Below are 22,372 nucleotides of genomic sequence, written 5' to 3'. Positions count from 1 at the left end.
CTCTTGAAGAGGACAAGGAGATAGCCAAGCCAAGGCTCACCCGCCTTTTGAGTCAAACCAGTGGCAGCAGCATACATGATGCATTACAGGTATATGAGATTTCTCTTTACCCATGAATGCTAGAGGAAAACTAGCCGATTAAACTGATTGAGTTGCAGTTTTGTGATTCATTAACATGATTTGCTAGTATGCTACTGAGATATACAGCCCCTGCATTTTCCTTTCAAGTTTCTTAATATCTGGTTTTGAATAGTAAATGGTCTATAGGCATTTTGGAAAGTAATGCAACATGGCCATTGTTCTGCTTACCAATCATTTGGCTAAGTATTTCAAGCTTTTATGGTGGGAATTTGCCTCCTATTTTCCTGCCAAATTCAGTTTGATAGGTGTGCAAATATTTTTCTTTGTGTTGTTGATAAAATTATTTTTACAAATGTGCCAAATTGTGATTTGGGGAAAAAGTAATGCAAGAAACAATATATATTCAAAAGGCTTGTAGCTCAAGTGGTTAAGACAAGTTCAGATTTATTTTCCTCTCAATATATAGATAGGGGCAAAAATAACTATATATAATGACTCTTAAAAGACCTCGACCCTCTAGTTCAGATTTGAACTAGTGTCAAAGTCTGTACTTTTACTCTTTGGCTGCTGATTATGGCTTTGAGCCCAATGCTCTGGACCCTGTATGTTCTTTGTTCTTTAGGTGATTTCTTTCTGTAAAATTACTAATGGATCTTGTTAAGAAATGGTAGGGAGAAAATGAAAATTAGTCTTGGGGTTACAATTTTCTCTTCTTGTTGGCACTTTTAGTTCAAAATTTTGGGGTCTTTAGATTTTGGGCTTGAACTTGAGTTGCTAGTTGTGGACTAAATTTGGGTTATGTGATTTGAACTGATTTTGTTATACGACGTCTCTCATGTTGCCATATCTCATTATCAAAATGATAATGTGAACCAGTTTGTGTAGTGGACTGCTTGTAGAAGTGTTCATGAAACTAGAACTATATGATGCTCAATGGAATAGTGACAAATTTCCCGAGTTAGAATTTAGAAATAGGTGCAGACATGACATGAGTGGTGGTGGTGGTGGTGGTGGCGGTGTCGGTGGTTGTGGAGGTAGTGAATGTGGTGGTGCAAGTGGTGGAGTTGGATGTGGAAGTGGAGGTGGTGTCATTTTTTAAAATGAATGATGGTATTGTGGGAATTTAAAAAATTCATTAAAGGTTCATCTCTGCTTTTTTGAAAGCAGCTTTGAAAAGCAACCCAGAGTCTGCTTTTAAAAGCTGCTGTCAAAAGACCACTTCTTTTAAAATAATTGAGATGTTTTATTTTTATTAAACACCTTAAACTGCTTAACTTTAAAGTGAAGTAGGTTTTTGCCCAAAACAAGCAATCCCAAGCAATTTTATACTACGAAATTCAACCTTCTTTGATCCACAAAATGTTGGCTGATCCCTATTTTTTGTTGTTGTATCTATGGTTTTAACCCGTATTATTTGTTATAAATAAAATCCAATTTTTTTATTCTTGCCCAATGGGCTAATAGTTAGAAATCATTAGAATGTGAGGTATTAGAAAGAATTTAAATTTTAATTCCCCAATATCTCTTGTATAAATAAAATAATTGTAGAAATAACTCTAGCCCAATGGGGTAAAGTGGTATTTTAGCCCTAAAACCTAAAACAATATGATAAAAATGAAAATTTCAAGGGTATAGCCGCACGGCTAAACTCTTTAAATATTAATATATTCGAATATTTTCCGGCTGTACTCTTCAAATATTAACACGAAGCTTGCACTCGCAGGTCACAGCCATTTCGCTTCTCTATCAAACTCAAGCTTCGATTGGTTTTCTTCTGTTTCGGCAGCTTCGTCCTCCAGGTTCGGCATCGAAAAAAGACCCAACCCGCCTAGGAGGCCCGCCCAGCCGCCTAGCCCCCGCCTAGCCGCCTAGCGCCCGCCTAGCCCCCGCCTAGCCGCCTAGCTCCCGCCTAGAGCCCGCCTAGCCCCCGCCTAGCCCCCGCCTAGCCCCACATCGCCGGCTTGTTGCAGATTTTGACGGAGAAAATTCTGATAGCGGAGACAGCAGAGCCATAGAATTGGACCATATTCCGGAGGAGATTGAGGAGGTGTCTGCCGTTCCGGAAGTGAAGGAGAAGAAGAAGAGCAGAAATGCTTTGAGTAAGGGGACGGAAGGTGAAGAGGTCCGAGCTATGCAGGTCTGCTTGCTTTTGAAAGGCGAGTTTTGATTTTTCGGAGTCTATCATTCATTTCTTGTGTTTTGTTTATGATTTAGTGTTGTCTTTGAATTATAAAATGGTACTTTTAGATTTGGCAAATTGAAAACTGAGCAGCATACAGTTTATTACAACTTACAAGGGGTATTAACTTTCTCTTTAGTATAGAAAGTTGTAAACTTTTGTTTCTTTTCTTTTTCTGTAACTGGGTTTGTGTGGTTATTTCCTTTTCTAGTGTTCGCTTCGTTTTTGGATGTAATATTTGTGATTTCGACTTGTTCTAATATAATGTTCCTGTTATTTGACAGGAAGCATTGCAAAAACTAGGATTTTACTCGGGTGAGGAAGACATGGAGTTTTCCAGCTTCTCAAGCGGGACCGAACGTGCTGTCAAGACTTGGCAAGTAAGTTTCAATTATCATTAGATGTTACTATGCATAATGCATGAAGAGTAAAATTTCAGAATCATCAAGTTGAACAAAAATTTCACAATGCAAAATATATATATATATATATATATGTTAGTCAACTTGTAATATCTTGTTTGACAGGCCTCCTTAGACGCCCCTCAAGATGGCATAGTGACTGCAGAACTTGAACAATTATATACGGTGGCACAAATTGAGGGTCCGGATGAGTACTCTGACTGCTACACACAAGGTATAGCCTTCTGATGACATACCATTAGCCTTTATTAAGTGGAAGCCGTTGATGTTTTAAGTTTCAGTACCAATATATCATTCCTCACTTGGAACTGAACATAATGGTTTGGTAAGTCATTACTTGCATTCCTCAACAAGTGCAGTGAGAAATGATTGCTTGGAAAAGGCTCTCCGATAGATGGAAGGATGGGTTTAATTATTAGTGAGAGTTCAGAAGTTCTGGTCCTTGCTACTTTTCAGTATGTTCCAAGTTAAAAGAATTTCTTCTTTTAGGTGGACAACTTTATGTGAGAATGTGAAGGTAAGGGCTTATAAGGAGTTGGGCTACTCCCCCCATTGCCAATTGGTTTTGGGGTGGAACCTCAACTTCCTTCACTTTATTCATGCAGACATGCATCCTGGAAATATCCCTGTTCGGCTGGCTCAGAGCAAGTCTTCCCGGAAGCGACTCTTCAAAACAAAGCCTCATGTCATTTTCCTTGACTTAGGCACGACTGCTGAACTCTCTAAAAGTGATAAGAGTGATTTCAAGGCTGTTGCTCTTCGTGATGGGCGTACTGCTGCTGAGTGCACACTCAAACTATCCAAGCAACACAAGTGCCCAGATCCAAAGGCTTTCATTGAGGTAAAATCGTGAGGCAACTTAAATTTATTACCAGAAATGATTGGGATAAGGTTGTATGATTTGATTTTTCAATAGGAACTTGGAAATTCATTAGTAATTTTATATTTGTTTATGAAACTCAACTCTCTTGAACCCTAATTCACCTTCAAAGGTTTTGCCTTGTTAGATTTTCCTTAACAGTTCTGGAGATCCGTTGCATTTATCTTGTGTGGGTGTTGTTCCTTATTAAATAACTTGCAAGTTTGATATTTGCCCTTTAAATATATATTCCTCCTTTATGCTAAGATTACGCAAAGAAAGAATTTCATATTAGAATGCTTTTCAATCCAACTTCCCCTGGTAATACTTTCTTGTCTCAAAGCATGAATTTTGTCAAGCACAATTGAAATATGTGATGTATGTGTAGTATTCACTCCTTTTTTTCGTTTATTCATCACTGTGTGTGTGGTTGTAGACAAATGCAGTTCCTCAATGACATTATGAACTCGGGAAGCTTCTGCTACAAGTTTCCCTCCTAAATCTACATTATGTATTTGATTTTAGTCTATATTTGGCCACAGTTTCTAATCTTCTTCTTTTACAGCAAGTCGAGGAGGCATTTGCTTTCTGGGGTACTCCAGAAGCTGATCTGGTCCATCCTGCCGAGTATATGCAGCAGTTACTCGAGAAAGTTAGGCGTCATAGAGTCAATGTCTGTACTTTCATGGTAACCACTTTGGCTCTTGAGGTAATTTCTTTTTCCTTTATCTACTGCAGCTGAAGCATGCAAATTCTCTTATGAATTTCTGTAATCTTTGCAGATTTAAATTAATTGTCTCAGAAAAACAAATATGATAGTTTTTTATATTATAATAGGTTTACCATGAGTAGCCGAAATAGACAATAACTGCTCTTACACAAATCTGAGAGGCAATTTGCTCCAATTTATATTATCATTGGTGTGGTCATCAATAACTGATCTTATACAATTATGTTTTGGAGGGATGGCTGCAGAAACTTGATCCTGGGTACTATCTGCAGCATTTTGTTAGAAATAGTTTTGGGAAACTAATATGAACTTCATGGATGAAGAATCATCCCAATGAATAACCTGACTCTGATACCATTAAAGTGCAGGTAGAAATTGAGTAATATCATCCCAATGAATAACTCAAAAAAGCGCTCACATGAATAACATGATTCTGATACCATCCCAATGAATAACTCAAAAGACTGCTCACATGAATAACATGACTCTGATACCATATTAGAATGTGAGCTTACAACTCGAAACCAATTGGCAATGACTACTCAAGATCATTTAAACTATGGCAAGGCTTTAATTCCCCGATGTGGGATTCTCTCTCAGCAAGAAGCAAGAAGTCTGCCATCTCACTTGAAAAGAACAATCAGAAGTGCTTCTCAATGGCGGGCATTTGATATTTTTGTAAACATAATTCAATTGTATTCTCAATGTTATGCAACAATCACAGAGTACTTTCCTCCCGTATACTCTGAAGAACTTGATGGTTTTGATTAATCTGAACAAAGTTGATGATCTGGCAATCTCTTTTGAGATATTCGAAGTATTTTGACATTTTTGTTCCCAATTGCTTTTCGAGCAAATTGGTAACACAAGAGAGCAACTTTAAGAACGGTGCTAGTTCAGGTAGTAAATGAATTTCCAGCTTAAGACTTTCCCCCTAGATGTTTGGAGTCATTCTCAATATGGGCTGGGGTTTCAATTTCATCAAATTACACCCCTAATATTTTCAAACCTGTACAATTTAACTCTTCCGTTAAATTGACCACACAGTAAGTAACAATGGAAAAGGACAACAAAATTCAGAAACCAAGCATATCATACACCGGACCGAAGTGCACTTTTTCAGAAACCAGGCATATCATGCATGTAAACATACTCGTACAATTTTCAGACTTGAGTCTTAAAAAATAAATTACAATATCAAATTACAATATAAATTTCACTGTCTTAACTTGAAAAAGAAAATTCTTAACGATTTATTTCATATATACAAAAGAAACATAACATTATGAAACTCGTCATCAAACAGCAACAGAATTCACGGGACACCAGAAGATTTTTAAAATTATGCCAGAAAGGTCTTCCAACATCAGAATTAGCCCCTTTAGCAGAAGGCTCAGCATGTGGTTTCATAGCCGGGAAGAGAAGAACTTCCTATCCAACCACAAACAATAGACAGTGAGAAACCATTAAAGGTGACATCTCACACGACCACAACACAAGATTATTGAAGGGGAGAGGGAGGAGGGATGGAGGGCACAAACCTTGATATTCTGTGAATCAGTTAACAACATACAGAGCCGGTCGATGCCCAAACCCCAACCGCCAGTTGGAGGTAAACCATACTCAAGAGCTCTACAAAATGTTTCATCCAAAGGCATTGCTTCATCGTCACCTGATTGTCGATCCTGAAACTCGAACCACAAATCATAAGAAAAAAAAAACCAAACAATTTATAACAAGATACCAAAACTAAACAGTGAAGTCATACCTTGAGTTGATCAGCAAATCGTTGGCGTTGTACCACAGGATCATTCAATTCAGTGTATGCATTGGCGAGCTGCCCAGCAAAATAACATTTGGTAACAAGCACAACGCAACAAACCAAAAGATGCCAAATAATTAAATAATTCAAACAAGTCTTCAAGTTGGTAAACATACCTCGTGCTTGTTGATAAACAATTCAAAACGTTCAGTCAAGCCCGGTTTTGATCTATGCCACTTTGCTAAAGGACTCATTATCTCGGGATGGTTAATGATAAATGTAGGATTTACACAAGTCTCTTCCAGAAAGTGCCCCACAAGCTGCAATGATAGAAAATGTCATCAACACAAGAAAAACATGAGATTGCATTACCACATTAAAATGCTATTCCCTGCCACCCAACAGCAACTATAGCAAAACTGGAATTTTATTATAACCAGATATGTTTAGCATTTGTGAGAACCATTTGAATCAAGTAATGGAAATGGAATGATTCAAATGGTTCTTAATGGTTTACATGAAGTTTTCATATATATACATTGGCATAGAGAATCTCAAAGTTATGTGGAATTTTTTTTTTGGGATGAGAATATGCCATCATAATTCTCACTCTATTGAAACTGCGATGAGTGTATTCAATGTCATTGCACCTATGAAAAATACCATTAGCTCCTCAAAAGACTCTAGTTCAAATTGGATAAAATATCCTGATTCATGTACTGGATTTAGAAGAATATTTTGGAAAGGGGAAAAAGAAAAAGGTTTACCTTGTCCAACAAACGAGTTGTTGTTTCAGGAGGAGAACATTTGATATCAAACTTCTTGCATGCCTCCTTAAGATATTTGTTAGCTTCATCACTAGAGAGATCTGCTGGATTTATGTTGAGATCTGCGATCTTATTTAATTCATCAACCATGTCGATCCTCCTGCAACACAGTACCAGTTAAAACCATCAGATAAGTTGTTTCAAATCTGTTTCAGTTATAACATGCATGACCAATAATGAATTAGTTTGCATACCTGAAAGGAGGAGTGAAGTCAATCTCAATTGGATCCTTATCGAGCCCATTCGAGTGATACTTGATTTTGTATCCACCAGTGAGTTCCTTGACCATCTCTATTTTAGATTTAATATTATATCAGCAAAGAAATCCAAGTAGTTTTAAAGACATGGAGAAGTGCAAAAGAAGCATATGTTTGAACCATACCACTCAACATTTCCTCGGTCAGGGTCATCAAGTCATTGTAGTCTGCATAAGCCATGTAGAATTCACAGGTAGTGAACTCAGGATTATGAGTCAAATCAATACCCTCATTTCTAAATTGTTTTCCAATCTCATAAACACCGGAACGAGACAGGTCACCAACAATTAACTGCTTGAGATATAGTTCAGGTGCAATGCGCATGAAAAGCTTCATGTCAAGTTCATTGTGATAAGTCACAAAAGGGCGGGCAGCCGCTCCACCAGCAATCATATTCATCATCGGAGTTTCAACCTGAGGGTGGGAGAAAATAGAAGAACCAAATGACAAAGATAGAAAAGACACAAAATGTAAGGCACCATCAACAAATGGCCATGAAAACGCAATGGATACAGAAAGCAAGCTGATGAAAGACTAACCTCCACGAAATCACGCTTGTCCAGGAACCTTCTAACATATTGAATGATCTTAGATCTGGTCTTGAATATTTGTCGAACCTCAGTGTTCAACATTAAATCCAGATAACGTTGACGATAACGAGTTTCCTAGCAAGAAATACAATTAAGTTAACAAGTAAAATAATGGAAAACGAGAACAGTATAAAAATTTGAAAACTAAGGGAATAACGTAGTATGACTACTTAATCAAAACCCAGAACTGTAATCTTAGTGTTCTCACAGATACTGTAAAAAAAAAAAAAGTGGTAAAAGTTTCTTCATCAATCAATACCTGGTCTTTTAAAATATAAGTTTCAGGATCCCTTGGGCTTCCTGGGACCCATCCATCAGTCTTCTGCAGAAGTTTATGTAATGGAGTCAAAATAGAAGCAGAGGCAGTGTCAAAGCAGTAAAAATACAAACATTGCTCACCTTCGCATTAGCATTATCAGAAGCAGGACCAGCTTTATGCCTTGGCATCATATGAAGACAATGTGATAAGACTATAAATGATCTTGGGAAAATGCTCAGCTCCCCCCTCTTCGTCTTCCCTAAGAGAAAGAAAGAAACAAACAAAACAGAAAATTGTGTAATCCAGACAAAATGAACAGTTCATAGTCCTGAAACATACAAAATCCAGCAGAAAATTATGTCACAAGTCAATGTAGAGGAAATGAATTTGTTCCTATAGTACTTAGTAAGTGAAACACATAAAACTATAATCTGGATTACACCAACAGCTATTACAAAAACACTTGTGCTTAGTAAGTGCTTATTCTACTGGATCATATAATTCGAAAGCAAATTATTGTAAATAACAAGTAAATATCAACAGCTATTACAAACCTGGGAACCCAGTCACTCCAACAATATCACCACGCTTAACACTAGAATGGAACTTAGAAAATTCAGATTCCTCCAACTCCGATTTGCTGCATGACAAAATGAAGTCAATCACACATAAGGAGAAGCAAAATAGTATACATTTATCTAAGAAGGGGTGAATCCAGAATATTCCATGGGAGTGAGCATCCAACAACACTTCAATACAATAATTAGCTTTCCACTTTCTACAAGACCCACTTCATGCCATCATCTGATCAAGGTATTTTTATTTCATAGGATTGGAAAATTAGATGGAAGATGAGAAAAGATGAAAAGAATCAGTGGATCTTATTTACACGTAAAAATAGTATTTGATGACTAGCAACTTCAGAGCAAAATCAAACTTAAACCAACTGCTATATAAGTTTCATATAAGTTTCACCAAAGAAACTTTATAGACTTGGGCATGCTCTGTGTGTGTGCCTGCACATATGTACTAAATACAACTAAAATCTTCAAGCAATTTTTAAACCCTAAAAAAAGATGATATAAGAATTGTTTCAGATAATAACAAATGCAAAGATGGCAAATGTAGTTCATTACATTGTTCTAAAGGATTACTACTACATTAAGATATAAATTACCAGAAAAAGAAGTGGGGTTGGCCACGAATTTATACCTTAAATCAGCCATGACTTGAACCTTTTCACCGCCACCATGTAAATCATAAAAGAAAAGCTTAGAGCCGGAGGACCTTTTGCTCATGATTCGCCCTTGCATAGGAGTAAAATTATTCACATCAACAAAGAGAATCAAAGTGATATATGATACCCTAAATAAATATAAACCCATAAGTTTGAATACCAGCTAGCGATACACTGATCTCCTCCTGATGCTCCCCATTGTTTAAGCCGTCATACTTTTCTACATATTCAAGCAGAGTCATTGAAACAAAGAATTTGTGAGGATATGGATTTTTATTATCTGCCTTCTGTGTAGCAAGATGCTTCAGCCTGTTTTCAAAGTATTGCTGCGACATGATAAAAAACAAAAGAAGAAAAACGGATGAGGCTCGGGTCATAAATGAGTGAGAACAAAATCTACACAGAAAATAATTAATGTATACCGTTGGATCCATTTCTTCATCTTCAGTAGCTATATTTTTCTTAACCTGCGAGCTTGCTGTGGCGGCAGCCTGTAAGATAAGATCAGACTTCATAATCAACTACGGTGAGCTTCTTTGTGTACAGTAAGAAATTACACATTATCCTTCTTTGTGTATCCAGAGTTCAAAAGACTATTTAGTATGAAATCACTTTCATGGTTGTTGAAATATTAATTTTATGCCTTCAAATCACCAAAAAATTTATACAAAAGATTACTGGGAAACCAATACTTATATATAATTAAGCACGCCACAATTACTTCCACCCTTTTCAAAAGACCAAACGGAGAAAAAGAAATGAAAGCATGCTAAGATATTGGGTACCTGCTTTGCCTTCTCCTCCTCTTTTTGCCGCCTCTCCTCTTCCTTATGCTTGTTCTTCAGCTCCTTCTTGCGTGCACTGTAAGCATTCCATAAGATTCAAAACAATCAAAAACAAAAACCCATATGGATTAAAAATAAAAGAAAACGCGTCATGGACAGAAATTAACATATTTTTACGTTCATTATTGTTTGGAACCCAAGCAAAATGCCTAAAATCCCTCAATTCAAACACAATCCCTTTCTCAGGGACCAAACAGGGTTCTAAGAGGCACGTACTTTTTGCTCATAGTTCCTTCCGATTCCATTGTCAAATCTGAGACCTCTTTCGTTGTTTCGTCAACAGGGCCTGCCATTGCAGCGACTCCTTATGGGAAGGGGGGTTTGGGCCAGATAGAGAGAGAGAGAGAGAGAGAGAGAGAGGAATAGGAAAATAAGATAGAGAGAAGGGCCATGGCCGGCAACCATGGCCGCCGGTTAGGGAGGGGGTGTGAGTGAGGTGTTTGTCGAGAGGGGCAGTACGGTGCTGGTGGGTTCACAACAAAATTTTCCGTTATGAATTTAAGGGCAGATTTGTCATTTTGATATGTTCTTTTTATAAAATCAACAATTATTAAAGGAATTTTAAGAAAAATGAGTTTTGTGAAAATGTCAAAAAATTTAGGGTGTGTTGGTATAAATAGCCCTCCAATAAACTAGAAAATTTCAAATCAAATCCTACTAAAATCTAGAAACTAGAGAACTTAGGAAACTAACAACAAATAAGGAAATGTGCTAAAGTGTTTTTCCTTTCCCCTTTTTACAACGAAAGGGGCTGGCCTTTCTGTGTATGGCAATATGGATTGGACATTTATGTTAGGCGGGTCTGCACTTTCTAATTTCTGTTAAAGTTTTTTTTCTAAATAATATTTTTTTCATACTTTTTTTTGTTCAAGTATTTTTATTTTCTCCTTTTCACAACAAGATAATACTGGTGCTGGCCTTTCTGTTTCATGTGACTGAATTTAAGGTGGTAAGACATTTTAAGTTGGAATCCTTATTTTATTAATTAAGAAAAATTATTTAATTAGTATGTGTTTGAATGGAAAACGGCACTAACAAATGCATATATTAAAGTCAACTGGGAAAAAACCATTTTTATGCCAAGTGTATAAACTAATTTCAATCTCAAATGGGTTCCCACCACTGCGGTGGTCACTTTCCCATAGCAGCACAGTTTGAACCCCAGAGTCGAACTCCAATATAACAAAAAATAAAATAAACTAATTTCAGTCCCTACTAAACATTTCACATAATAGTCAGTCAATAAGAAAATGACCAACCAAACAGGGGGGTCTTAGGCACGTACTCTTTGCTCATAGTTCCTTCCGTTTCCATTGTCAAATTTGAGACCGCTTCCGTTGTATCATCAACAGTGCTTGCCATCGCAGTGACGCGGTATGTGAGGTGAGGAAGAGTGGGCTTTCTGGGGTGGTTTTTTTGTGCCACAGTGTAGCAAGGTTTGGCATATATATAGGAATGTGATAATGTGACGTAGGAATTCTTCATTCCTTGCTAACCAAGAAAGTCTAGAATTAGGAATTCTTCATTCATTTTTTTAATGCGGGAATTCTTCGTTCATGTTTTTTTTTAAATGCGGGAATTCTTCATTCCTTGCTAACCAAGCAAGCAGAAAGTAGTCCGTCGTCTAAGGTTGTCTTTTTCTGTATAAAAAAAGAAAATCAAACATGTGTCTTTTTTTCAGTTTAAAGAAAGGAAAAAAAGGGACCCTCCTCCACATACGGTTTTACTTCCACCCATCCATGTCAATTTCTGTATCTAAATACTTTTATTTTTCACACATATATATATATATATATATATATTTTTCTCCATTTACGGACGTCTGTATTCTTTCTACTGTCTGGACTACTTGTTTTTTTACCTTCTTTGTGCTAATAAATCAACCCAAACACTTTTATCACTTTTCTTTGTAAATTTAAGGTAGATAGAAACCATGCTCTGCGAATACTTAAAAGTCAAACATCACCCCTAGATTAGGCTTTTCCTTCATTGGTGGACCGTAGAGAGAATTTGAAGGCTGTTATGTGTGCTCTAGTGCCTTTTTTTTAAAATAAACAAATTTAATGATAAAGAAGAGAGATGCATAAACAAAATGGAAATGGTTTCCTTTCCATTGAATGAATGAATTCATTCTTATCACGTGAAAAAACAAAACGAGTCCGGATATTAAGCAGTTCTGTTTTTTTTTTTTTTTTTTTTCCAAAGTTAGAAAGGGGTGAAGGAAAAACTCACACACATACAGGTATCATTACCATAGGGTGGGGATTTGAACCCAAAACCACTTGGGAGAACACCATTGATATTTTTCACATATTTCTCAATTACACCAAAGTGCATTTTTCAGAAACCACACATATTATCATACATGTAACATATTCATACAATTTTCAGACTTATTCTTAAAAAATAAATGAAGATTAAAATACAATTTAAATTTCACTGTCCTAAATAAGTAATCATATGTAAGGCACCATCAACAAAAGGCCATGAAAACGCAATGGATACATAAAGCAAGCTGATGAACTAACCTCCAAGAAGTCAAGGTTGTTCAGGAAACTTCTAACATATTAATGGCATGTTTACTAATCCATAATTGAATTAGAAGGAATTGAATTAAGGATGAGTTGGATTGAGGAGAATTAGATTCCGGATTCCTATTGAAGTTGTTTACTAAACCATATACGAATTGAGAAGAGTTAGATTCCGGATTCATATTGAAGTTATTTACTAAACCACATGGAATTGGGGTATGAGTGGTACTAATTACTAAAATGTCCTCGTTGTTAAGTTAAAGTAAATGGCAAATTTTGAATTTTAAAAATTGTGTGAGGATATAATGGGTAAAAAAGATGAATTCCAAATGGGTTAGTTCTCCATGAATTAGAATACCACCTCCCACCTAAGAATTGAATTCTTCCAAAATCATAAATTCAATTCTTAATTTTGTGTGGACCCCACTTACTTTTTAGTTCCTTGATGTGAAGTAAACACATGAATCATCCATATGTGGAATTCAATTCTTGATTTGTAAACACACCATGAATAATTTGAAGTCGAACCTTGGTAGTCAATATTAAATCCAGATAAAGTTACGATAACGAGTTTCCTAGCGAGAAATACAATTAAGTTTACACGTAAAATAATGGAAAACGAGAACAACATAAAAATGTGAAAACTTAATACGGAATAACATAGTATGATCTGAGTGATTTTATGGTAAATCACATGATAAGTGATTCTCACCATATAATTACTTATAATCACTTAAAGTGATTATACAGAGAAGCACGTGAGAGATCGTCTCCCCATAATGGTGCGTTTGGATGAAGGAATTCTAATTTTCATAGAATTTGTAAATGATAGAATTTGTAATTACAACATTTAAAATTACGTCAATTCCAAATTTCAATGTATGGATATCTTGCATGAAATCTAATGTCAAGTTGATCACTCACTTCTATGCTTTTTTATTCTTAAGCCTCCTTATTCTGCGAGTTTTAGTTTTAAAATGCTTTCTATGATTATCCAAACAATGGAAATTGTAATTTCCGTCATTTCCTTAATGTTCATTACATTGCTTCTCTTTTCTTTTCCTTTGCTTTAGTTTGGTTGCTTTCTCTGCCATTTTATGTAATTGAAATAATTACAACAACAATAATAAATATCATTCACAAATTTATTCAAATTGATAAAAATATTAAAAATTCAATACATGAAGTAAACACTTATTTAAATTAAAACACAAAAAGTTCAAACTGAAAAATGATGAAATCGTAGGGCCTCATGCTTGATAATCATGAAACATCTGCAATGCTAACATGCCACGAAAAGTAGTCCACTGATCATGATCAGTAACTTGAACACTTGTAATCCTATTTGCATTACCCTCTAACGTAGAATGATTTGATATCTCATGATCCACAGAAGCTAAAACCCCCAATCGTGATCTTGTAACACAGGGTCATTATGTTGCTTGAGTGGGATAAAGTTATGCAACACAAAGCATGCATTTATAATCCTAATTTGGGTTTTGATGTCGAAAAATGAAGGGGTATGCAATATACTCCCTTGCTTTTTTAAAAACCAAATGACCTTTCAATTACATTCCTTGCAATTGAATAACGCAGATTAAATAATTATTTGTAAGTTTCACGGCGATTGTTTCTAGTCCATTCATTTAAGTGATATCTAGTTCCTATGTACGGTGCCAAAAAACCTTGTCCATTAGCATATCCAGCATCCACAAGATAATACTTATCTACAATGCAAAAGGTTTTAAAGAATAATTAGTTATTTATCCTAAGTTTGTGCTTAATTAACAACGAGTATCATAAATTACCACTTGGGACTTGAAACGGATTATCCATGGCTAAAGCATCTTGCAAAACATGAGCGTCAGAAGCAGAACTCTTCCATCTGAATATTACACACATGAATTTTAGATCTGGATCACAAACTCCTAAAACATTGGTAGAAATATGTCCCTTTCAATGTCGATATCTTGTTCTCTCCTCAGCAGACACTGTTATGGAATGTGAGTTCCATCTAGTGCTGCTATACAATTCTAATGACATGAAAGAAAAAACAAATTAACAAATACTTTTAATGTAATTACAAGAACATACTTTTGTTTAGCTCAAACCTCTCCCACTTGTCTCTTTATGAACCACTCTATCAGCTCATGGATGAAGTTTCAAGTAATCTTGACTTATTCTCATCATTGCATGCAACACACTATTAAATTGTGGACTATTTGTTTCTTCAGAGTAATAATAGACAAAACCAATTACCCTAAACTTCAAGTTGTGCAAAAGTATATTTAAGAAAATAGCCACAGACTCTTTAATTGAAACATTTCTTGTTTGAGTCAATCCACCACTTCCTTGCAAAATGGTGCATAAACTCTTAAATACATTCTTGCTAACTTGTAATTGTTCAATACAATTAACCTCCCCTCCCATTATACAAACGGTTCAAGTAACATCGTCTTTCTTGATCCCAATCACGTGAAGGCTCTTTAACTAGATAAGTTTCATCATACCATGCTACAATTATGGCAATGACTGATGTAATGGTACCAAGAATAATGTTCATTTTGTCCTTATTTTATTCTTCATCTATAGCACACTTGCTACTTAAACGTGTAAGAAATTTATCTACATAGTCACTAGCCATACATGTTTATATTTCCAAATAATCTTATTATGTAGTCATATCAAACACCAACAAAAATGTCATTGTAGAACTAATTAGTCATACTAGCCAAATAAGAGAAACTGATAACTATTTGCTACACATGCAACGACTCCAATTACCATCTAACTCTAACCTCTATGTTTAAATGTAGTGGTCAAGCTGGGTGAATATGAATCTAAATATGGTGACTCAAATAATGGTACAACTTATGACAATTATTAACTAGCAGAAACTACAGACAAAATTTACATTCTGTGTCCACCTTAATGCACCCTGGATCATTCAAGAACCACACCACACCCAAAACAAATCACTCAACACAAAAACATATTCAAATCCACTGAACAATAGGACAATTGACTTCTGATTAGTGTGCATTAAATACTACAAATGAATAGAGATATGAATACAATTAAAGAAAACAAGAAATATAAGTATGATTGGTGAGGGCTTCTATAGCATAAACTACAAGGAAGCTATAATCTCCTCAACCAAAACAAACCCTGACGAACCCATATCATAAATACAGAGTAAAATTATGTAGCCAGAAAGTGCAGAAAACAATAATTTCACAACATATAATCTTATCCTTTTATTAAGACAACCTTCTTTCTCAATTATGAAATAACAAAAACATGAATATCTACAACGAAAGAAAAACACTGAATTTTTCCCTCACACACTTCTCTTATGATGTTTAACTTTATTTACAATTGAATCAACCCAACCATTCTCCTAAGCACACATTCACATTCCAAAATAACAACAAAGAGGGTAATGAACAAATAAACAGAATCAACTATAATATGAAGCCATAAATTGTTATTAAAAAAAAAATTGAAAAGAAAGGATAGGTTGAGACTATACCTTTATTGGAACAACACCGAGTCTTAGATTGAAAGGCAGATATGGTAATAATCTGAAAACCAAAGATTCTCTCTATAAGATTAAGGGCTAGTTTGGCATTGCTGTGCTGTAAAAATAATCGCTGTCAGATTTGCTGTGAGAGAAATCAGATGTGAGAGAAAGCAGTTTGGCGTTTGGTAAACTTTTTGTTATAAGTGCTGTTTGTACAATAATCAGTTTTTGAGTGTTTAGTAAATTTTTTTGTAAAAGTGCTATGAGCTGTGTATAATGACTAAAAAGGGCATTATATTGAAATGACTTTTTTGTTCAAGTGTTTGGTAAAAGGAAAAGCACTTTCACTTTAACATATATAATTTTTTTGTATTAAATATGTTTCCATCACACCGTAAAAATTATTTTAATTATAAAATAAATAAAGTATTCAATTAAAAATAAATATATTGTCAATAATATGGTCATAACAAAAATTAAACTAGTCATAAACAAGCAATCATATACATTTCTAACCAGATGAACTCATTAAACTTGCGGCTATATGATTTGTCAATGCCTCCATTTCTTGTGTTACAGGACCATCTTTTTGTTGTGCATCAACCTCTCTCTCAATCTCTTCATCTTGAGTACCATTTAGGTCATCTTCACTTTCATCAAAATGACAATCACGTTTGGCATGTCTTCTTATATAGTTATGAAGTGTCATGGTTGAATAACTATTTTGACTTGTTTTGCAAAAGAATAACTAGGCATGTCGCGTAAAATACTCCATCTCTTTTTCCATACTCCAAAAGTGCATTCAATAACACTTCTCAGGGAAGAGTGTGCATGATTGAATACCTCTTTATGACCCATCGGTTGAACACCTCTACGAAAATCAAGAAGATGATATCTTTCACCTTTATATGGTCCTAAGTAGCCTCTCATTTGTGGGTATCCCGCATCTACTAGATAAAATTTTCCTAAAAAAAATTTAATAGATTATTCACAATGTAAAAAAATTTAAATATAAATTATATGAATTTCATTTTCTTTAGATAGAAATAGTACCATTTGGAGGTTTAGGAAAATGCAAACGTTGATCACGTAAAGCCGATAGAAATATCCTTGTGTCATGGGCTGTGCCTTCCCATCCGGCACATGCAAATATAAATTGCATGTTAAAATTGCATGCAGCCATCACATTTTGGGTAGGTATCCCCTTTCTACCAATAAATGGTATTTGATTAGAAGGAGATACTACAGCTTGCACATGAACATCATCTATAGTACCAATACAATCCTACAAGTGATAAAAAGACAAACATAATATTAATTATAACATTATAAAACATAGACAAATATTTAATAGTAGATGCAATAGTTACCTTGAAATGAGGCATATATCTAGAATCCTGTAGGATTTCCTTTGGAGTGTTGGTAAACGCATTTTCCAATGGTTTAATTACATCCGCAGCTAAACGACATACAACATTAAGTAAGATACTAAAATATCTGCTCACAGTCTCACCAGAATGTTGAAAGCGATCTTGTGCTTGCCTATTTGCAGATCCATGTCCTAAGATGTTCAAGAACATCCCTAACATCTCAGCAGCACTCATTCTTCTTGAACCCTTTAATCCATAATTGTTTTGCAATTCATCACACAATCTTGTAAATACATCTTTATCCATCCTAAACATATTATGGCAACGACTTTCATTTCCTTGTAACACTCCCATCAACCAAATATTCCCTGTTTGGTGGTCATTCATACAAGAGGTCTTATGAATATATTTCACGTAATAAAGTTCAATAAGACGAGCAGTGACACATATAATTTGGTTGATCTCCTTCTCCTCTTCTGGAATGGACATGTTCTAAAATAACCTGCAAATGTGCTTATTTACTTCAAATATCATTTTCACTGTGCATACATGTTTAAAATATCACTAACAAATTCAAATAAATGATCATCCAGCATTAATTCAAATATCATTTACAAATTCAAATAAATTAACAACATAACAACGAAACATAAATTAAAGCTACTAAACTATCAAATTATAGTCTTCAGCTAACTCATGATTAAGAAATTGAAGATTAAGGTCACGATCTTCCATGACAACAAACATCTCTCACTTCTCTTGAGCACAAAACAATTTAGTTGCAAACCACCACAACTTGCTACCACGCTCTGCCCCAGGTAAAGTTGCAACATCTTTCATCACTTCAGCAATACTAGTTCCTTGTGAAACTATATTAGCCATTGATGTTCCAGTACTCCTACTCTCAACCACCTCAACAAGACGTTCAATTTGTAGTGATAATTTTGCAGCACCTCCTATTTTTCCCCCTCCTTTACCTTTCTTCTCATTATTATCTTGAATTTCAAGTGATTGATTAGTTCTCTTTTTTGGCACATTGTTTGTAGTTTGAGTGATTTCAATTGGCACAGACTCATTCGAATCACTGTTAACTTCAAGTTGGTTGGCATCATCATCACTTTCAATTGGTAGTACACCAGATGAAGGTGCCCAAGAATGCTTACCAGTGGCTGTGACATTCAAAAACATCATATCTAACTTCTCCTCCATCTCAGGACTAATACCCTCAAATTGGAATCTTGCATATTTAGGTTCTGCCTGCATTATGACATATACAAATATTATAATGAATTTTTAAACATAGTTAAAAAAACATGGATATTTATAGTATATTAAAAACAAGAACAAAAAATTAAAATACCTTAATTTTATCTTGCCACCATTCCGCAGATGCATCAACGGTATTCTTAGTGACATTCCACCCAAGACCAGTTTCCTTCCCTTTTAGATCTTTCCATAATTTCCATTCTTTTTTTAGTAAGTCCCACTTGTTTTTCAATTGTAATTTTTCATACGGTCTTCCTATCTCTTTACTAATATTTGTAACCAACCTTGCCCATCCAACCTTATTAAAGTGAGTACTGGGACGATTGCCTAGATCCACCTCCTTAATACAAAGGTCAATGAAGATGGCTATAGTTTGAGCATTCCACAATACTGACAATTTTCGGGATCCACATGCAACATTTTCAGTTGTGGTGAAGTTACTATTCTTCTTTGACATCTTATTGCAACAAAGACATTATATATAAGCACAAAAGAAAATAATAGGAATACAAGCAAATTACAAAACAAACCAAACTTGCCACAACTCAAATGCAGTGCATAGATGTTTATCTAATCTAAACAATGCATAGATGGTTCAAACTAGCAAAAAGATAAAATTAAGGAGAACTACGAATACAGCTTTGCTAATAAAAATTAAAGAGGAAAGTTTCATACCGTGAAATACGTAGGAATTTTCGGAATCACAATCTTGAATTGCTCAGGAGATAGACCCTATCACATAATTAATGTAAAAATTGGGTAAACCAAAATGTCAAAAGAAATCTTATAATAAACTACCAAGTAAATGTATTCCAGCAATAAAAGTTCCCAAAACAGTGACCACATTTTGGAAAGCAGACTCTGTGTGAAACGGCCCAGTGATATAAATTATAATCCAAAAGTCTCATACTCTCCTTCAATCATTTTGTTTTTTAGGATATGAAATGCTGTTTTTATTTACACTGCTTGTGGAAACTAGGCCCTTAAAACAAGAAACAACACCGAACAAAGTCACTACCATTTTAGGATTTAGGGTTGAAAGTCACTATGATTTGAAATGCCTACAAAAATGTCCAAAGTTGAACTATACGCCTCAAGTAATCCCAGCCCCAAACTACCACTTATTGTTCAAAGGCTTTGTCATTCAACTCTACAAAATAAACCAAAAGGTTGCCATCACAATAAAATTTCATAACACAGCTTTCTTCCCCCTTCAAACACACATGAAAATAAAACAAGCTTCCCTCAAAAGTCTCAACGATATGATCAAAGCACATTAACTATTAATGACCCAAATATCTTTCAATCAAATATTATACATAACATATAGGGAAATGTTTGGGATAGAAATATTTCAATTGTTTAGGCTTGTGAAGCTGATATTCACCAGGAAAGTTTGTATGGACTTCTACATTAACTAAGGTACATGAATTAGTTTGAAAATACCAAAACTCTTCTATAATTAACAGTACCAGAAATAGAAAGCCTCTTGAACTGGCTACACTTCACTTTCTTTATCTCTATCTCCAAACTAATAAAAAGAATTCACCTAATCAACTTGCAACTCAATAAGATACCAAATAACAGTGGCTCAATACTGATATAAAAATTCATCTAGAACCCAAAATTCCAAACTGAAAACATAACCAATGAATCAATAATAGTTTTTCAGGATACAGAGATTAGGAAGAGAAACAAAACAAGACCATAACAAAATCTATCATATTAACACAAATGCAAGCTTTTCAAGTGCAGTGAAATATAAAAATATTTAAAACCACCGAGAGGTTCTTTAGAGCTTTATGCTTTGAAGGTTATGACCAAGATAATATAGAAAATTCCAAGTAGAAATTAGAGCTTTATGCTTTGGGGGTTTGACCCCCTCGAAATCTATTTGCCCAAATAGAGAGAAACAGCAAGAGAAAGAGTGAGTAGGTGAGGAAGGCTGTGATATTTTTTGCAAGTGAGACAAACAGTAACAGAGCAAGCGAGACAAACAGTAGCAGAGCAACAGACAAAGACAACAGGGATGTTTTTCCAAGTGCATTTTTGCTATTGTTTTCTATATCACGTATTGGCATGAGAATGACATTTTTCCATTTGGGAAGATAGTTAAAACCCTAGAAATTAAAGAGAAAGAGGGACGATTGAAATTGAAAAGAAATAAACATAATATGCATCTCTTACCTGAGTCTTATGGCTCAGCAATGCGCTTCAATTGATCCAACAAGAAAAAACTGGAGGCAGAATGGAAGAGAAGGAGAGGAGTGGGCTCTGTGAAGAGATTGTGAGAAGAAGCAACGTGATGTGAGGGAAGGAGGAAGAGAGAGCGTGAAAATAGATTGGGGTATTTTCGGAAGTTTGTAAAGTTCATTAAAACCCAGCGCTTCTCAAATCTGATTACCGTATAATCAGAAAATGAAAGCAGGTCATTAGCTGCTTTCATTTATTGCTTTCTCTCACAGCAATTTTTAACAATAAGTGATTTTCTTATAGGTTACCAAATGGGTTGGGCTTCCCAAAAATTTTTAAAAATCACTTATTACCCCAAATAAGCAATGCCAAACGGGTACTAAAAGAGATGATTAACTTGAATAGAAAACACCGAAAACCCATTAGATAAAGAACCAGATAACAAAAACAAATTAGAGATAGATTAATCGATAAAAAAAATTAAAAATTGCAACTAGATTGAAAGTTCACAAGCGAAACTTAGATGGATGGCCTTCTTCTCCCACTTTCGTTAGAAAACTGATATGGGTGTATTTTTCGAGGAGATTTGGCGAGTAGCAAATGCAATTTCCCCCGCACTTGTTGCACAATTCAGCCAATTATGATAGGATTTGAACTTGGGATTTTGGATTGGGAAATCCCTCCATATTTCCGGCATATGATTTGCCAAATCTCAAGTAGAGTTTGCCAAACGCACGAATTTTCCTTTTTCATCCCTGAATTTTTTTCCTTTTGCCAAATAGACGGTAAGTGATTTTAGGAGGGCCAAAATCACTCCCAAACATGCCCATATTAGCTTACTAATAAAGGGAGCACGCATACATGGGCATAGCCAAGTTGGATATAGCGAATATGCTCCCCACTATGCACCCGAGTTCGAATCCCCCTCTATATAATTTATATTATATTAAAGTAGAATACCGACTATGAGAATTTGAAGGCCTTGCTACTTTTCATGAAGACAACCATAACCTAGTGTTATTGTGTGGTAAAATTGTTTAATTGGTAATGGGTTCAATGCTCCTTAATGTCATTTTAGAGAGAAATTTTTGTTATTTTGAAAAAAACAAGTAAAAAGAAACCACTAAGTCACACAGGTGGGAGTCAAACCAACACCCTTAAAAAGTATAAAAGAGTGAGAAAATGAACATTACATTGCATGCGTACTTACAACATATACATGTAAGAAAATTCGCAGGCCTTCAAAAATTGGGGGCCTGTGCAATGGCACCACTTGCACACCTTTAAGACTATCCCTGCACAAAGAACATATATACTACAAAAAGAACACAACTTGACGAGGAAAGAAAATTTGTACATCAATAACTTTTCATCTTGATCTCTATATAAATATCAAATATGAAACTTGTAGGGCATTTGAAAAAGAAAGAATAACATACAT

The 22,372-nt window shown here is 35.1% G+C and overlaps 3 protein-coding genes across 8 annotated transcripts; 1 reads left to right on the top strand and 2 right to left on the bottom strand.

Moving 5' to 3' along the window:
* On the top strand, positions 1,989 to 5,068 carry LOC18793217 (uncharacterized aarF domain-containing protein kinase 2). Of its 5 annotated transcripts, none has more exons than XM_020563384.1 (6): positions 1,989 to 2,237; positions 2,545 to 2,640; positions 2,788 to 2,896; positions 3,288 to 3,523; positions 4,107 to 4,250; positions 4,505 to 4,596. In XM_020563384.1, exons 2-6 carry the CDS (start codon positions 2,587 to 2,589, stop codon positions 4,577 to 4,579), a joined length of 618 nt encoding a protein of 205 aa, XP_020418973.1. In that variant the 5' UTR covers positions 1,989 to 2,237; positions 2,545 to 2,586; the 3' UTR covers positions 4,580 to 4,596. The 5 variants fall into 5 exon arrangements, with proteins under 5 accessions (XP_020418973.1, XP_020418966.1, XP_020418978.1 ...); XM_020563377.1 differs by having other exon boundaries at positions 1,994 to 2,218; positions 4,505 to 4,594; XM_020563389.1 differs by lacking the exon at positions 4,505 to 4,596 and adding an exon at positions 4,640 to 5,068 and having other exon boundaries at positions 1,996 to 2,218.
* On the bottom strand, positions 5,410 to 11,681 carry LOC18791418 (lysine--tRNA ligase, cytoplasmic). 2 transcript variants are annotated; one of them, XM_007226808.2, is made up of 16 exons: positions 11,334 to 11,681; positions 9,989 to 10,064; positions 9,626 to 9,694; positions 9,364 to 9,529; positions 9,179 to 9,272; positions 8,521 to 8,606; positions 8,107 to 8,225; positions 7,967 to 8,029; positions 7,657 to 7,782; positions 7,243 to 7,531; positions 7,055 to 7,151; positions 6,801 to 6,960; positions 6,210 to 6,353; positions 6,040 to 6,108; positions 5,813 to 5,956; positions 5,410 to 5,702 (listed from the first exon to the last, which is right to left on the bottom strand). In XM_007226808.2, the coding sequence occupies exons 1-16, from the start codon at positions 11,531 to 11,533 to the stop codon at positions 5,517 to 5,519; spliced, it is 2,088 nt and encodes a 695-aa protein (XP_007226870.2). In that variant the 5' UTR covers positions 11,534 to 11,681; the 3' UTR covers positions 5,410 to 5,516. The 2 variants fall into 2 exon arrangements, with proteins under 2 accessions (XP_007226870.2, XP_020417925.1); XM_020562336.1 differs by lacking the exon at positions 11,334 to 11,681 and adding an exon at positions 10,265 to 11,318.
* On the bottom strand, positions 18,223 to 19,195 carry LOC18792040 (L10-interacting MYB domain-containing protein). The gene is made up of 2 exons (XM_020564809.1): positions 18,833 to 19,195; positions 18,223 to 18,729 (listed from the first exon to the last, which is right to left on the bottom strand). Exons 1-2 carry the CDS (start codon positions 19,193 to 19,195, stop codon positions 18,223 to 18,225), a joined length of 870 nt encoding a protein of 289 aa, XP_020420398.1.

Source organism: Prunus persica, chromosome G1 (assembly GCF_000346465.2).
Source record: "Prunus persica cultivar Lovell chromosome G1, Prunus_persica_NCBIv2, whole genome shotgun sequence".
Taxonomy (NCBI): domain Eukaryota; kingdom Viridiplantae; phylum Streptophyta; class Magnoliopsida; order Rosales; family Rosaceae; genus Prunus; species Prunus persica.
Note: the sequence above shows the minus strand (reverse complement) of the source record. Positions and strands in the feature narration are given on the sequence as shown.

Coding starts and splice junctions, on each gene's coding strand:
- LOC18791418 (XM_007226808.2), bottom strand. CDS start 11,533: ATGAAGAATTCCTACGTCACATTATCACATTCCTATATATATGCCAAA. Junction 6,354..6,800: donor CAACTCGTTTGTTGGACAAG/GTAAACCTTTTT, acceptor CTATCATTGCAG/CTTGTGGGGCACTTTCTGGA. Junction 5,957..6,039: donor GATTTGCTGATCAACTCAAG/GTATGACTTCAC, acceptor TTCGAGTTTCAG/GATCGACAATCAGGTGACGA.
- LOC18792040 (XM_020564809.1), bottom strand. CDS start 19,195: ATGTCAAAGAAGAATAGTAACTTCACCACAACTGAAAATGTTGCATGT. Junction 18,730..18,832: donor GGTGGCAAGATAAAATTAAG/GTATTTTAATTT, acceptor GTCATAATGCAG/GCAGAACCTAAATATGCAAG.
- LOC18793217 (XM_020563377.1), top strand. Junction 2,641..2,787: donor GTGCTGTCAAGACTTGGCAA/GTAAGTTTCAAT, acceptor CTTGTTTGACAG/GCCTCCTTAGACGCCCCTCA. Junction 3,524..4,106: donor ATCCAAAGGCTTTCATTGAG/GTAAAATCGTGA, acceptor CTTCTTTTACAG/CAAGTCGAGGAGGCATTTGC.